This window comes from Panthera pardus, unplaced genomic scaffold (assembly GCF_024362965.1).
Source record: "Panthera pardus isolate Hobbes unplaced genomic scaffold, ASM2436296v1 HiC_scaffold_4, whole genome shotgun sequence".
In the NCBI taxonomy this organism is placed as follows: domain Eukaryota; kingdom Metazoa; phylum Chordata; class Mammalia; order Carnivora; family Felidae; genus Panthera; species Panthera pardus.
This window is the reverse complement of record NW_026526969.1, coordinates 7,480,684-7,496,010: the sequence shown is the minus strand read 5'-3', so window position 1 is coordinate 7,496,010 and position 15,327 is coordinate 7,480,684. Positions and strand designations below refer to the sequence as shown.

At 46.3% G+C, this 15,327-nt stretch overlaps 1 protein-coding gene across 1 annotated transcript in view; it reads left to right on the top strand.

The window, feature by feature from the left end:
- The first annotated feature begins 3,125 nt into the window (after positions 1-3,125).
- The window catches only part of PRKRIP1 (PRKR interacting protein 1), a 31,876-nt gene continuing 19,674 nt past the window's right edge, over positions 3,126-15,327 (top strand). The window contains exons 1-5 of the mRNA XM_019421607.2: positions 3,126-3,416; positions 4,113-4,191; positions 5,432-5,532; positions 12,711-12,796; positions 14,081-14,148. Of these exons, the coding sequence (XP_019277152.2) occupies positions 3,141-3,416; positions 4,113-4,191; positions 5,432-5,532; positions 12,711-12,796; positions 14,081-14,148 (610 nt within the window). The 5' untranslated portion in view covers positions 3,126-3,140. The remainder of the gene's footprint in view (positions 3,417-4,112; positions 4,192-5,431; positions 5,533-12,710; positions 12,797-14,080; positions 14,149-15,327) is intronic.

Here is a 15,327-nt window from a genome sequence, read left to right as displayed (position 1 = left end):
TTAAAAAAAAAAAAAGATTAGATTTTTTTTATGTTTATTTATTTTTGAGACAGGGGAGGGGCAGAGAGAGGGGGGACAGAGGATCTGAAGCAGGCTCCATGCTGACAGCAGAGAGCCAAAGGTGGGGCTCGAACCCACAAACTGTGAGATCATGACCTGAGCCCAAGTCGGACACTTAACCGACTGAGCCACCCAGGTGCCCTAGGAGTGAGATTTCTGGGCTATATGGTACATGTATGTTGATCTTGATAGGAAACTGACAAACTCTTTTCCCAAGTGGGTGTATTCCACCTTAGTTTTTATTCCCCTTGGTGGAACTTTCCTCTTGTCGTGTTTGGCAGGACCATTGTGGGAAGACCACTGACTCACTAATTCAGTGAGAAACTCAAATTATGGAATAGCCGTAAATATTTTTGGTTTTTCAGTTCTTTAAGCACCAACCACAACTCAAAGGATTAAAAGTAGGGGTGCCCACCCGGCTAGGGTGACTAACTTGCCAGTGTGCCCGGGATTCTCCTGGTTTTAACACTGAAAGTCCTGCATCCTGAGAAACCCCTCCATCCTGGCACCAAACGGGGGTCTGTGGCCACTGAATGCTGGGGCACTGAACATCCATCACATGGTTTTATTCACGAGAAAGTGTCAAGGGCGGGTTTGTGCCCTGACTCGTGCATGAGGGAACAACCTTCTAGAGTTGCTTCCCCAGCCCACGCTCCGGAATAGGTGGAGCCAAACTTTGGCACCAGATCTGCCAGACTCCAAAGCATCCCCCCGGGGTCCTGGGCTTCAGGGGCACAGGCCAGCAGGTGCACCTGGGTAGAGCTCTGCTGCCCTCTGGTGGCAGCAGAGGAGGCACTCTGGGTCAGAGTCCACTCTCGTGGGGCAGCCAGTGGTGGGAGCCGGAAGACACCCTTTCCCCCCAGGGAGCAGGACCTCAAATCTGGCCTCGGCCCTAGAAAGGTGCCACATGGAGGGACCCCACCAAGGCCTGCTGGGGGCCTTGGTCCAGCCGTCCGCGAGTCACGTGATCAATCGGGCCCTCACAGACCCAGGGCCAGAGTGCTGGGTTTGAGTCTGTGTGTAATCCTGAGCCAATCACTCAGCCCTCGGGGCTTCAGTTCCTTATCTGTAAATCAGGATGATGAGCGTGTCGACACACTTAGACTAGGCTTAGACACTGAGGTTGTAATTACCAGCTCCATCACACCCACATGCCCCCCACCCTTGTGCACTCATTCACTCCGTTCACTGACTTAACTTCCATCCAGCAGCTATCTGCCAAGCACCAGCTTTGTGCCAGACCCGGAGGTGGAGGGGTGACAGAGACGGCTGCTCTCCTGGCTCTTAACTCAGCTGATCCACTATCTCATGCATTCATTCATTCCTGGAGTATCCATTTATTTATTGAGTGTTCCTTTGTTCTTTTTCAGACTCACTGAAATTCCTTTTTCATTCATTCATCCGTCCCTTGGTTATCACATTGACACATCCATTCTTTCTTTATTTTTTCAGGCAATTGTTGACTCCCCACCCCCCTTCCTCCTTCCCTAATTCCTGTTTTGCAAGCATTCTGGAAGCACCACTCAACTCGAGGCCAGGATTAGATGCTGGCATTCTGGCTCAACCCTCCTCCCAGACTTGTGGGTAGGCAGATGGTGAGGACACGCTGTGCTAACTACCATATGCCAGCCATCAGGACCCAGAGCAGGGAGAGCACCAAGAAGGGAGCAACTGACTGCCTGGAGGAGGGAACAGGGGGGCAATCAGAAGAGGCTTCGTGGAGGAGTTAGCATTTAAACAAAGTTAAGAAGGGTGTAGGGCAGTTCTCCAGGGAGGGAAAGACACTCCAGGTAAAGTCTTTTTGTGTGTGTGGTACGTTTGGGGAGAAGTGAGGTACCTGGGTGGCTGGAGTATATGATGTAGGTCATGTGTCCATGACAACATCCAGGTCAGGCTCTCCCTAGGTTCCGGTGACAGTCATAGGCCAATCAAGGACTTCTAATTCATCACCCTTGGGCACTGGAAAACCACCCACTATGGGGGGGGGGGCGGGCAGGAATAGCTTTAAGGCATTAACAAAACACCCTGTCACCGGGGTCACCTGGCTAGACTGGGACACTCAGTGAGAGAGCTGCCTGGATGAGCAGGCTGTGCAGACAGCAGGAACATTAGTATCTGAGGTGCCTGGCCCCCAGGATCCCATGGTCATCAGCAAAGGCTAATTGTGTCCTTCGCTGTGAGCCAGTCCTTGCCCCAGATGTCGAAATACAGCAGTGAATAGAATGCCCATTCTTTAGCTGGTGACAAATACAGGAGAAAACTAGCAAGTGTGAGGACCAGCAGAAATACACCTGCAGTTGAAAAAACAATTGGTCTGTTGTCTCTTTTAGGAAAGGAGACTACACTGACTCCAACAAGGGGGTGTGAAAGAGGACTTCTTGTAGCATTTGCGCTTGGGTGAAGTGATTTGGGGGAGGGTTCAAGTAAGTGGATTTAACTCTAGGTGCTGTCAGGAAGCAACACAATTCCATGACTGGCTGTCTTAATAGTTAAAGTGAACCGGGGGGGGGGGGGGGGGGGAACAGAAAAGAAAGAAAAAGGAAAAATAGAGAAAAAGAAATAAATAAAATAAAGTGAACCGAGGCTAATGCTTTAAAGAAGCAGTAGTTACTCATAAGAGCCAGAATGAGGTTTCAACAATATTCCTGTTTTCATCTACTTTCAAACATGATTACAGAGCAGTCTTGTTTATGCCTCGTGTGAGGTCGGTGTTCTGGGAAATTGTTTACGTCCAACAGGAGGACATCAAGGTCTAGCTGTAAGTGCCAAGCCAGCTCCCAGACGGGAAGGGCCCTTTTCTCTTTCTCATAAGATTGTCATAAATGGGAGAGTGGACCAGCCCCGAGGAACGGCCAGGACAAAGGCCCAGGGGCAGGAGGGGATGCTGAGAGCCATTAGCAGGGCTCCCGGCGGCGCCACGACGCGTACGCGGACTGGAGAGGGCGACTGGGGTCGCACCCTCGGGCGTGCAAGGCCACCTCTCCCATAGGAACTTGGGCTCTCGGCTGCCTTGATTTGTACAAACACAGGAAACGAAAGCAAACGGCTTTGATCAAGACAACCTACTCGGCCACGAGCTCATGAATATTCAGCAGGATGCTTCCGGCTTGCGACTCCGCCCCAGCCCCGCCCTGCGAGAAGACTGCGCTCGCCCCGCTCGCGCGCGGCTCTGTCGTCATAAGTACGCGCCGCCACCGCCGCCGCTCGCCGTGGGGAACTGGAAAGCTGTCATGGCGAGTTCGGCTGCTTCCTCGGTGCGACCGCCGAGGCCCAAGAAAGAGCCACAAGCGCTCGTCATCCCCAAGAATGCGGCAGAAGAGCAGAAGCTCAAGCTGGAGCGGCTCATGAAGAACCCGGTGAGACGAAGCACTGGTTCGACTCCTCCTCCGAGTCTCCTTCCGTTACGGCGCTGCTGGGGACCCACGGGCCCACCTCTCCCACCTCCAGACTTAGGAACTGAGTACCCGAACCCCAGGGCCAGCCCTTAGGAAGGAGTAGGCGACCTCGCAGACCTTGAGCTTCTTCTGTCCTTGTGTTGGAGCCCAGCCCGGATGTGGGTGCTTTTAGACACTTAGAGTTTAACTTTCTGCGAACAGAAGCGTTGACTGGAAGGATAGCATTCATGGGTTAGCACAAGGGTTTATTAACTTCTAAACAGCACTGATTGTTAGAAAGGCTTTGGCTGAGCCACCCGGAGCAAATCACTCCCTCAGTCATAAAAATAATTGGGTGAGGTCTCTTACACCTTTGGCTAGAAAGGGTTAACTCCGCACGTAGTAGAGTTAGGGTTAGAAGTTTCCAGCCATAAATGGTGAGTTGCGTTTCTGAGTTTTGTTTTGGAAAGTTAAGTGTAGCCCTGGCAAGGCCACGGGCTGTGGTAGACCCCAAGATGTATGGGATGAAATAAATCTAAGGCAGCGAAGAAAATCGGCTTTAGGTCCAAGGAGCAAAGCAGCCTTTCTTCACCAATCCAGTTAAAATGCTTTGGTTTTAAGAGATGTGATTGTCAGCAGGTTTGTGCTTAAAAACGCTATTGTGTTTAAATGTTGCAGGACAAAGCAGTTCCGATTCCAGAAAAAATGAGTGAATGGGCACCCCGGCCTCCCCCAGAATTTGTTCGAGATGTAATGGGTAATGTCGTGTGTGTGTGTGTGTGTGTGTGTGTGTGTGTGTAAATATAGTTTTTAAAGCATAGATCTAAAAATCCTGCAGTTAGCATTTGTTAATTAAATCTAAAATAGGAAAAAAAAAGTTCACCGTTTCAGTAACTTTGTACTTACAGCAAAGGGGTATTGTTGCTTACAGTTTGGCATTAGAGAATTTTCTTCTGCATTTAAAAAAAAAAGTTTATTTATTTATTTTGAGAAACAGTGCAAGCGGTATGAGGCACAGAGGGAGAGAGAGAAATTCCTAAGCAGGCTCTGTGCTCAAACCTAGGAACTGTGAGATCAAGACTGAGCTGAAATCAGGGTCAGGTGCTCAAGCCACCCAGGAATCCCTTCTGCATTGTTTAAATAACTTACTTACTTACTTACTTACTTACTTATTTATTTATTTATTTTTAACGTTTATTTATTTTTGAGACAGAGACAGAGCATGAACAGGGGAGGAGCAGAGAGAGAGGGAGACACAATCTGAAACAGGCTCCAGGCTCTGAGCTGTCAGCACAGAGCCTGACGCGGGGCTCAAACTCACGGACTGTGAGATCATGACCTGAGCCAAAGTCGGACGCTTAACCGATGAGCCACCCAGGCGCCCCAATAACATATTTTTTTAAATCTAACTGGAAATAGCTTTATTATTTTGGGTGGTTGTAAATTAACATACTGATTATAAAGAGGACTAAGTAACAGAGGTCTGAAAAATTTTGAATCCCCATAATTCCATCATTCCCCTTGTAGCATGCTGCTACAGCCTTCTAAATTCCCCTGGTCAAAATCACTCGTGTAAGAAAAAATGATTTTTAAAAATGTGGCCATTCTACACATACTATTTAGTAGCCTACCTTTTTCCTTTAATATACATGGACATCTTTTCAGCTCAGTAGAAATTTAGCGTGTCAAGTGTGAAGTCATCTGGCAGGGGAGGGAAAGGTCTTAAGCGATCTTCTAGGTTTCTGGTCACTTAACTGCAGACTGTTTCTCCTCTTACTACTGTGTTAGGGTGGAATTTTTAGTGACTTCCCCTTCAACATTCGTGCAACAATTCTTTAATGATGCCGACACTATGCAAGTCACTGCTAGATTCTGGAGTTCAGTGGGGCATGGTCCTTTCCATTACTTCCAGTTTGGTTTTTTGGTCCTTTTTGATCAAGGGTCACCCGTGTCGGTGACTGGATTTCATTAAGAACTCTGGACTCTCCTGGCTGTAGGTTCCAGCGCTGGGGCTGGCAGTGGAGAGTTCCATGTGTACAGGCATCTGCGCCGGAGAGAGTACCAGCGACAGGACTACATGGATGCCATGGCTGAGAAGGTCAGTGAGTGACAAGGCTGGCTGAGCCCTTGGGTTTGGGCAATGTACACTTGGGACTTTTAGGAAAAAGCTGCTGCTGCTGTTTTTGGCTTTTTTTTTTTTTTTTTTTTTTTTTTTAAAGAAAGAGAGAGTCCCAAGCAGGCTCTTGCAACACAGAGCCTGATGTGGGACTCGATCTCAGGAACCATGAGATCATGACCTAAGCTGAAATTAAGAGTTGGGCACTTAACTGAGCCACCCAGGCTCCCCAGGAAGAGGCATTTAAAGAAGAGAAGATACACCTGGTGTGAAGGCTGCCTTCTTAAGTCAGCATGGGAAACAGACGTCAAGTAAATCCAGGTTAGTCCTAGGTCAGATTCAGCACATCAAGATGCTCCCACTGGGAGATGTATGAGAGAAGGGAGACTTCCAGTTGGGCAGAAAGGACAGCAGAGACCTCTCTCCCTTCCAAGCCATTTGCCGTGAAATGGAATAGAAAGCAAGATGTCCCGCATCACTTGAGTTATTATTTCTAATTCTGTTGTTCTCTTTTTGGCCGAATGCCTATAATTCCATTCAGCTATGTGTTTAGTGTGGATAGTGTGTGTGCGTGTGTCTACTTTGAGTTGTCTAGCGTAGAGACTGGCATTTCTTCATGACAGGTGTCAAATAAGAATTGGGAATGGCTTTAGAAATTGAGGGGCACCTGGGTGGCTCAGGTGGTTAAGGATCCGACTTTGGCTCAGGTCATGATCTCATGGTTCGTGGGTTCCAGCCCCATGTCAGGCTCTGTGCTGACAACTCAGAGCCTGGAGCCTGCTTCAGATTCTGTGTCTCCCTCTTTCTGTGCCCCTCCCCCACTCATGCTTTGTGTCTGTCTCTTTCTCAAAAATAAAATCAGAAATCGTATCATAAGGGGTGCCTGGGTGGCCCAGTCGGTTGAGTGTCCGACCTCAGCTCGGGTCATGATCTCACAATTCGTGAGTTCGAGCCCCACATCCGGCTCTGTGCTGACATCTCAGAGCCTGGAGCCTGCTTCAAATTCTGTGTCTCCCTCTCTCTGTCCCTCCCCCACTCATGCTCTGTCTCTGTCTCAAAAATAAATAAACATTAAAAAAGATTTTTTTAAAGAACTATTAAGGTTTTTGTTACCTGACTGGAAGGGCCAGAAACCTCTTTTTTATTGCTCTTAAAAAATGCTCTTTGGGGGCGCCTGGGTGGCTCGGTCGGTTAAGTGTCCGACTTCGGCTCAGGTCATGATCTCGCGGTCCGTGGGTTCGAGCCCCGCGTCGGGCTCTGGGCTGACAGCTCAGAGCCTGGAGCCTGCTTCGGATTCTGTGTCTCCCTCTCTCTCTGCCCCTCCCCCGTTCATGCTCTGTCTCTCTCTGTCTCAAAAATAAATAAATGTTAAAAAAAAAATTAAAAAAAAAAATGCTCTTTGGACATTTCGCTTATTTTATTTATTTTTCAGAGAGAGTTTTGGAGTTATTTTATCCACACCAAAAATTGTGTTGGATTTTTTTTTTTTTTTACTAGAATTAAGTTGAATCTGTCACTTAAATTGAATGAGAATGGATGTTATAGTGTTTAGTTATCCCCTCTAGAAACTTTTATCTTTTTTTGTTTAAAAATTTCTGTGTCTCTCAATGATGACTTATGGAGATTTGATACTTATCTCACTGTATTTGTTCATAGATTTTAAGTTTTGGCGGGGCTTGTTTTTAGGTAGGCTCCATGCCCAACGTGGGGCTCAAACTCAAGACCCTGAGATCAAGAGTCGCGTACTCTACTGACTGAGCCAGCCAGGTGCCCCAAAGATTTTAAATTTTTAAATTTTTTTTTTTAAGTTTATTTATTTTGAGAGAGAGAGTGCAAGTTGGGGAGGGAGGGAGGGAGGGAGGGAGAGAGAGAGAGAGAGAGAGAGAGAAAGAGAGAGAGAAAGAATGAATCCCAAGCAGGCTCCACACTGTCAGTGCAGAGCTTGGTGCAGGGCTCGAACCCATGAACTGTGAGGTCATGACCTGAGCCGAAGGCGGACACTTAACCAACTGAGCCACCCAGGCGCCCCCAAGATTTTAAGGGATTTTTTTTATTGCAGTGGTTCTAGGTACTCCTTTATATTTTATTCTTGACTATTAGTAAAAATCAGAAAAAATCCTGATGTTTTAGGGCTCTTCTATTTTCCAACCTGGCTATTAATAAAAACCAAATATTATTTGGCAAATTCTTTGTGATTTCCCACATTTGATTTCTCCTTTTTAAATTTTTTTTATTTTTTATTTAAAAAAAAATTTTTTTTAATGTTTTTATGTATTTTTGAGAGAGAGAGAGAGAGACAGAGCACGAGTGGGGTAGGGGCAGAGAGAGAGAGACACACACACACACACACAATCCGAAGCAGGCTCCAGGCTCTGAGCTGTCAGCACAGAGCCCGACACAGGGCTTGAACTCGTGAACCGCGAGATCATGGCCCGAGCCGAAGTCAGACGCCCAACCGACTGAGCCACCCAGGCGCCCCTGATTTCTCCTTTTAACGTGCATGAGAGATTGCCTCTCATTCTTAATCTTACAACATGCAATGTAAGACCTTTTCCTCACTCTGACTGTGGTGCCCATTTTTTCATGGAATACGTTTGTGTGTTTTAGAGATTCACATGCTTTAAAATGATATGTATTTGTATTGTGAAGTCACCACCTTGAGATGAAGACCTAAGCTGAGATAGAGTCAGACACTTAACTGACTGCGCCACCCAGGTATCCCTTATTTGCTTTTTATAAAGGAGGAAACCACTTTGGGCAACAGCGTGTGATTTTCCAATAATTTGCTTAAAAAAAAATTAACTCACTGTAGAACTTTTCCTATATAAAGGAAATAAAATGCTTTAAAAATTTAAAATAATCATTCACAAGGGGTACCTGGGTGGCTCGGTTGGTTAAGCGTCCAACTTTGATGCAGGTCATGATCTCACAGTTTGTGAGTTCTAGCCCTGCATCAGGCTCTGCGCTGACAGCTCAGAGTCAGGAGCCTGTTTCAGACTCTGTGTCTCCCTCTGTCTCTGCCTGTCCCTAGCTCATGCTCTGTCTCTCAAAAACAAACAAACATTAAAATAATCATTCACAAAAGTAGAATACTACTTAGCAATAAAAAGGAATAAACTACTGATATATGCAACAGTGTGGATGATTCTTAAGACATATGCTGAGTGAAAGAAACCTTGCATAAAAGAGACCACACTGTAAAATTCCATTTATATGAAGTTCTACAAGAGGAAAAACTAATGTATGTAAAAAAAAAAAAATCAGGGGCTCCTGGGTGACTTAGTTGGTTAAGCGTCCGACTCTTGATTTCCACTCAGGTCGTGGTCTCAACAGTTTGTGGGTTCAAGCCCCGCACCTGACTCTATGCTAACAGCAGAGGCTGCTTGGGATTCTCTCGAGCTCTCTCTTGAGCTCTCTCGCTCTGTCAAAATAAACATTTTTTAAAAATCAGAATAGTTGTTTCTGAGAGTTGGATAAGAAAAGGTACGAGGGAACTTTCTGGTGTGATTACATTGTACACTCTAGATTTGATCATTTTGTTGTATGTATTACCTTAAGTGGAAGAAAACAGAAAAACCGTTAACAAATATTAAACTCTAGTTGATGATATGCATGCTTAAATCTTTAGAGGTGAAAAGTCCTGGTGTCTGCAACTTACTTTGAAATGTGTTAAAAAGAAATAAGATGGATTGATGGAAGGATAGAGGGATAGATAGGTGGACAGGCATGTGCTAAAGCAAGTAGCAAAATGTCTGTAGGATTTAGTGGTGGGTATACGGACTGTATGATTCCTTCAACTTTTCTATGTTGGAAATTTTCCAACATAAAATGCCAGGGAAATTATTAAAGGGATAGATATGATACAGAAGAAACTATGTAAAAATTTACTGGAATGGCCAAAAATTGACTTTGAAAAATACCTTTATGATTTTGGAACAGAAGGGAATCATTGCCGTGGTGGTTTTCACCTGCTGTTTGCTTGTCCTGCGTCTCTCTTGGCCCCCAGCTGTTGGTGGTTCTTCTCCAGCTACTGCCGTCCTCTGGATGTGGCATTCTCAATTCTAGGGGGGAGTTTCTGGTGGCTGGTCACACCTCTACCTGGTCACTGAAGTGGGTTTTCCACTACCAAGAATAAATAAAACTCTATGTAGAAACTATCTGAAGCTACTTTAGCTTCATTTTGAAACTACTTTACATACTGAAACTACTTTAGAGGGAAGGAAACAGAGCAAGCTGTTGGCTCAACTACCATCAGCTAGTCTGGTTTTTATACATCGATTAAAGACCCAGGGAAAACACAGAAAAATGTTTCACAGACCTTGAATCCACACAGACACGCAGGTTCTTATTTCACACGGCGAAAGACAGGCTCTGAGGTTAGAAGAAACAAAGAGGCAAGGGTGTCCCCACCTTTCACGGTGACCAACAGGGCGTCGCCACTGGAAGGGCTCGTGGCGCCGCTCGTGGTGAGCTCAAGTCCTGCCAGGCCCGGCGGGGCTCCGGCGGGTCACTTGTTGGCTGCAGCTGCTCCGGCAGCAGAGTGAGTTTACGGTCCAGCTGTGAACAGACCACATGCTTTTCCTTTTAAGTCGTTTGCTTTCTGGTGCTCTAATCGGAACTGGGTTCCTTGAAAGGAGACCCTTCTCTCTTTTTTTTCTTATTTACTTATTTATTATTTTTTACTTTCTATTTTAGAGTGTGAGTGGGGGAGAGGGCCCAGTGGGGGGAGAGGGAGAGAATCTTAAGCAGGCTTCGTGCTCAGCGCGGAGCCCAACTCGGGGCTCCATCCCACAACCCTGGGCCGAAATCAAGAGTCAGACGCTCGACTGACTAAGCCACCCAGCTACCCTGTTTTATGTATTTTATTTTTTTTAGTGATCTCTGTACCCAGCGGGGGGCTAGAACTCGCCACTCCGAGATCAAGAGTTGCACGTTCTTCGGACTGAGCCAGCCAGGCGTCCTGACTCCTCTTATTTCATGATCTCTGCTCTCAGAGAGTTTCTGCGTCACTCTAAGCAGAGCCACACAGCCCTGGCAGTGCAGGCCAGCAGAGGGGTTGAAGCCACCTTGTCCTCTGCTGGCCCCTTGTTTACTCTGTTGACCTTTAAGGCTTTGACTAGAAGAACGAGATGGCATTTTATTATTTTTTTAAATTTAATTTAATTTTTTGAGAGGGAGAGAGAGTGCAAGTGGGGGAGGGGCAGAGAGAGAGACACACAGACTCCGAAGCAGGCCTCCAGGCTCCGAGCTGTCAGCACAGAACCCGATGCGGGGCTCAAACTCACGAACTGTGAGATCGTGACCTGCACCGGAGTTGGACGCTTAACCGACTGAGCCACCTACGCGCCTCAGAGACGGCAGTTTAGATCCTTGTATCTTTGTGGTTTACAAGTGCTTTCTAGTAGGTTATCGTATGTTATCCTTTCTAAGGGCTCTAGGAGAGAGGAATTGGTCTTTTCCCCATTTTATAGGTGAGAAAACGAAGGCTCAGAGACAGGGAGCTGCTATGAAGGGAATTATTAGCCAACAAGGGCAAGGGTTGGCCTTGTATGGATGTGTGTACATTCACGTATTCCTGTGTGACACATGTATGTGCTTAGTCGCAGTGATGGCACTGGGTGTCGTCTTGCTGTGGAATCAGTCACCTGATGACTGTCATCATTAAGACTTGAAAATCCCATGGTTCCCCCTCTCTGGCTGTTCCATCTGATGAGCCCAGGTCACCGTAAGGAAAAAACGTGCCCCTGTGTGTCTCCTCTACTCTCAGTTCTCTGCTCCTCTTCTGACACTTCTGGTCACCAAGTATGTGGGGATTTCTCTCACACCAAGCAATTCTGTGACACTAGCTGAGCATCCTACAGTTTAACTCAATCCTGATGCCATCCACCAGGCAAAACGTCCAATGCCACATGTTCAACGGGCTCAGTCCCGTGAGACTGCCTCCCCACCCCCAACCACCTCAAAGGCCAGTCCCAGGCCCAGGTGTTGTCCCCTGTCCTTCTGACCGACTGGCTGTGGATTAGAGGTCTCCCACCACTCCCTCCTCAGGTTCAATTAAGTTGCTCAGAGGGACTCACAGGACTCAGGAGAAGCCAGGTGGAAGAAGGGGGCACAGAGCTTCTGTCCCCTCCCAGCCCCTCCACATGTTCACCAACTCGGAAACCATCTGAACCCCATCTTTTGGGGGGTTTGGAGGCATTACTACTAAGGCACAATTGATCAAATCATTGGCATTTGGCAGTTAGTTCAGCCTGCAGCTCCTCTCCCTCCCTGGAGCACAGGAGGTGGGGCTGAAAGTTACCCTGGTGACCAGCCCTGCTCCTTAAGGGCTTTCCAGAACTCACTCGTTAACTTAAACTCCTGTGTTTCAAAAGGGGCTTGTTATAAAAAAAAGACACCATTTCACCTTTCTCTTGGGAGCTATTTCAGAAACTGGGAACATAATTAAGTATTATAATAAAAGGTGCCCCTGTGGCTCTTGAATAGGAAATTTATAGGAGCTTTTGGAGCCACGTTCCAGAAGTAATGGATGAAGACCAAATACAGTTGACTCTTAGCAGGTGATTAGGGGCACCAACCCCTCCACCATGCAGTAAAAAAATCTGTATATAACTTTTGACTTTCCTAAAACTCTAATAGCCTTAACTATTGACCCAAAGCCTGATAATATAGTCAGTTAACATATATTTGGTTACGTGTATCATATACTGTATTCTTATAATAAAGTAAGCTAGAGAAAAGAATGTTAAAATCCCGAGGAAGAGAAAATACAGTACTGGACTGTATTTATCGAAAAAATCCGCATGTAGGTGGACCCGCACAGTTCAAACCTGTGTTGTTCAAAGGTCAGCTGTGTACGTTTCTTATTGTAAATCACAATGTCACACTAGCCAAGGCCCTGGCTACGTAGCCGGTAGTTCTTCCTCTGCCTTCAGGGAATACACGGTGTGCACCTTCTCGTGCGCTCATGTTTTGTGTATGACTGCCACCCTACGGAACGAAGTAACTTTCGCCATCGGAGAGCCAGATACTGGGGGCACCCTCTTAATGGTTACGGTGGCCCCAGAGACCCGGATGTGCCTATGGCACCCCCAGTGCTGCGACTTCCAGAGCTCCCATACCCAGCCCAGAGTGTGTCTAAATGACGTGTTTTTTCACAGCAAAGATTGGATGCAGAGTTTCAGAAGAGACTGGAAAGAAATAAAATCGCCGCAGAAGAGCAGACAGCAAAGCGCCGAAAAAAGCGGTAAGGGCTTTGTGGCTTCTCCTAACCGATGACACTTAAAGGCAGAAACGTGAAAGCTGGGGAATGAGTCGTCCTTGCGGGCAGAAGTTCACCTTATGACCTGTCAAGGTCTTAGGTGTTACCCAGTGGAGGAATGGCCTTCCTTCCAATAACTGAGAAGAGATTAGGTCACTTAACTACCACTGCATCCCCCTTCCCCCGTACAGATTCTCCATAGCTCAGGTCAGCACTTTGGTGCTCACGTGGATTTCTGGGTCTCCTTCCCTTCTGTATTTTAACACCAAGTTTAACAATATGCTGCGAGTAAGGTTCCCTTAGCTTGTTCCTTAAATTAGGGTGTGTGACCTCCCTCGGTGACATCGTGTGAGCGTGTAGACTGCATGTGTGTGTGTGTTTTAATAAATACTCCCTCGACCTTTAAAGAGCTGAGCAGGATTCTGAAAACAGTCCTTAATTCTTATTTATTCATTTACTTATTTAAGTTTATTTATTTATTTTGAGACAGCACGAGCAGGGTAGGGGCAGAAAGAGAAGGGGTGAGGGAATCCCAAGCAGGCTCCACACTGTCAGTACAGAGCCCAACGTGGGGCTCGAACTCACTAACCATGAGATCATGACCTGTGCCAAAATCAAGAGTCAGACGCTTGACCAGCTGAGCCACGCAGGGGCTCCTGAACGGTCCTTAATTCTTAGTCTGTTTCTGGCAATCTGTTCGTGTATTGGGATAGTTCTTTTTCATTTGCTTTCCAATAGGCATAGTAAAGGTAGTTAAAGAGCACATCTGTATGCTACAACTTGATTACATCTTTTTTTCTGTTTTGTATTTTTTCTTTTATCATGTTCCAGTTTCTGCATGTAGAATTAAATAAGAAACAAAACCTGTAATGCTGTAACATTTCACATGGAAATGCTGCCCAGCCTTCACCAGCTTCGGAAATCTGACCTTTGCTGATGGCTGCAACGAAGTGTCACCTAAAAAAATAAATAAAAATAAATAAAACAGTCCCTAAACATCTTGGAATGAAAAATCTGTCCAATATTTCTGAGATTGTTTTAATCACCTCAAGACTCTGAAAGGTTGTTTCATTTTGATTCAAGAAGAAAACAGCTTGATAATGTTGATGGTGTTGGAGTAGCAGAATCATGAGAAAGTATTTCTTCCATTTCATTATTGTAGTGTTTGTGTAATTGTAAGGTCTTTAAACATTCCATAAGTAGCTGTTTGTTTTCTAAAATACATAGTAAGGTAGCGGGGGAATTAATAGATTTATTTTATATTTGTAGCCAGAAGTTAAAAGAGAAGAAATTATTGGCAAAGAAGATGAAACTTGAACAGAAGAGACAGAAAGAAGGTGAGTGGCACCTGCTTTTCTTGGTTGGGACCTTTCTCACCTATCAGGAGTGAGATTTAGAGTTTGGAGCTGGTTGGCTGGCCACTGAAGACACGAGGACTTCCTTCCATGAGTTAGGACGCATTTAATTGCAAGTGTCAGGATGTTAAACTGGTGTCAGCAAAAAGAAAGATGCTGACTGGCATTAAGTCAGGACAGACCTCCCTTCAGGGATGGCTAGTAAATGAGCTCCGTGATGTTACTGGCCTTCTTTGTCTCCCTCTGTCCCCTGGCTCCTTGTCCTCAGGCAGGTGCATGTCCTCCCTGTGGTTGTGGGGTACCTGGGGCTACACCATGCCTCATTCTCGTCCAGTAGGAAAGACTGAGGAGATGTCCCTCGCAAAAGTGCTTTTGTGTTTTTTTGGCCCTGATGAAGTCGCTTGGCAAGTCAGTTAAGAATGCTTTGGGCTATAAAAAAAAAAAAAAACCAGAAAACTAGCAGTAGTTAAACAAAGAAGAGTTCATTTCTCTCACTTAATAAGAAATCTGGTGGTAGATGGCAGCCTCTTGTGGTTCAGCAGCTCAGGAGTGGCAGGCCCAGTATCCCCTGCACTTCTCTTGGCCTTTACTTTGTGGGTGTGAGATGGCTGCTGTGGCTCCTGGCATCATACCTGTGTCCAAAGGGGAGAGAAGTGCAGGGGATGCTGGTATTTTAACAGAAGTGCAGAAGATCCCCCAGAAGTGCCCAACAGGTGGCATTTTATATTTCACTGGTCACCTTGCCATCCCTTGCTGCTATTAGGCTAGACGAATAGAAAACCGAACTGTTGTGACCGTGTTTAACCTGTCACGATTTATCCCTGGGAGCCGGCTACATTGCCACCCCGGACTGGGATGAGATTTTGTTAACGAGGAGGAATAGGGGTGAGTCACGTGTCAGTGTCCCACAGTGCTACCAGTCCTGTCCACCTCTGAGCACTCCACCTGGCCAGAGGTGCCAGCCGCTCCCCTGAGAGCCCCTGAGCTGAGAACCCGGGAAAGAGGGGCCTCAGATGGAAAGGACCAAAGATGCTAAGAGACCAAAAAATGACAAGTGCATACACATTACTGAATTGGTGGCTGTTCCCTGATTGACTAGGCATGCTTCCTGGTTAGACGGTTGTGAGTTTTGGTCTTAAGATAAAGTCAGACTTTCACTGA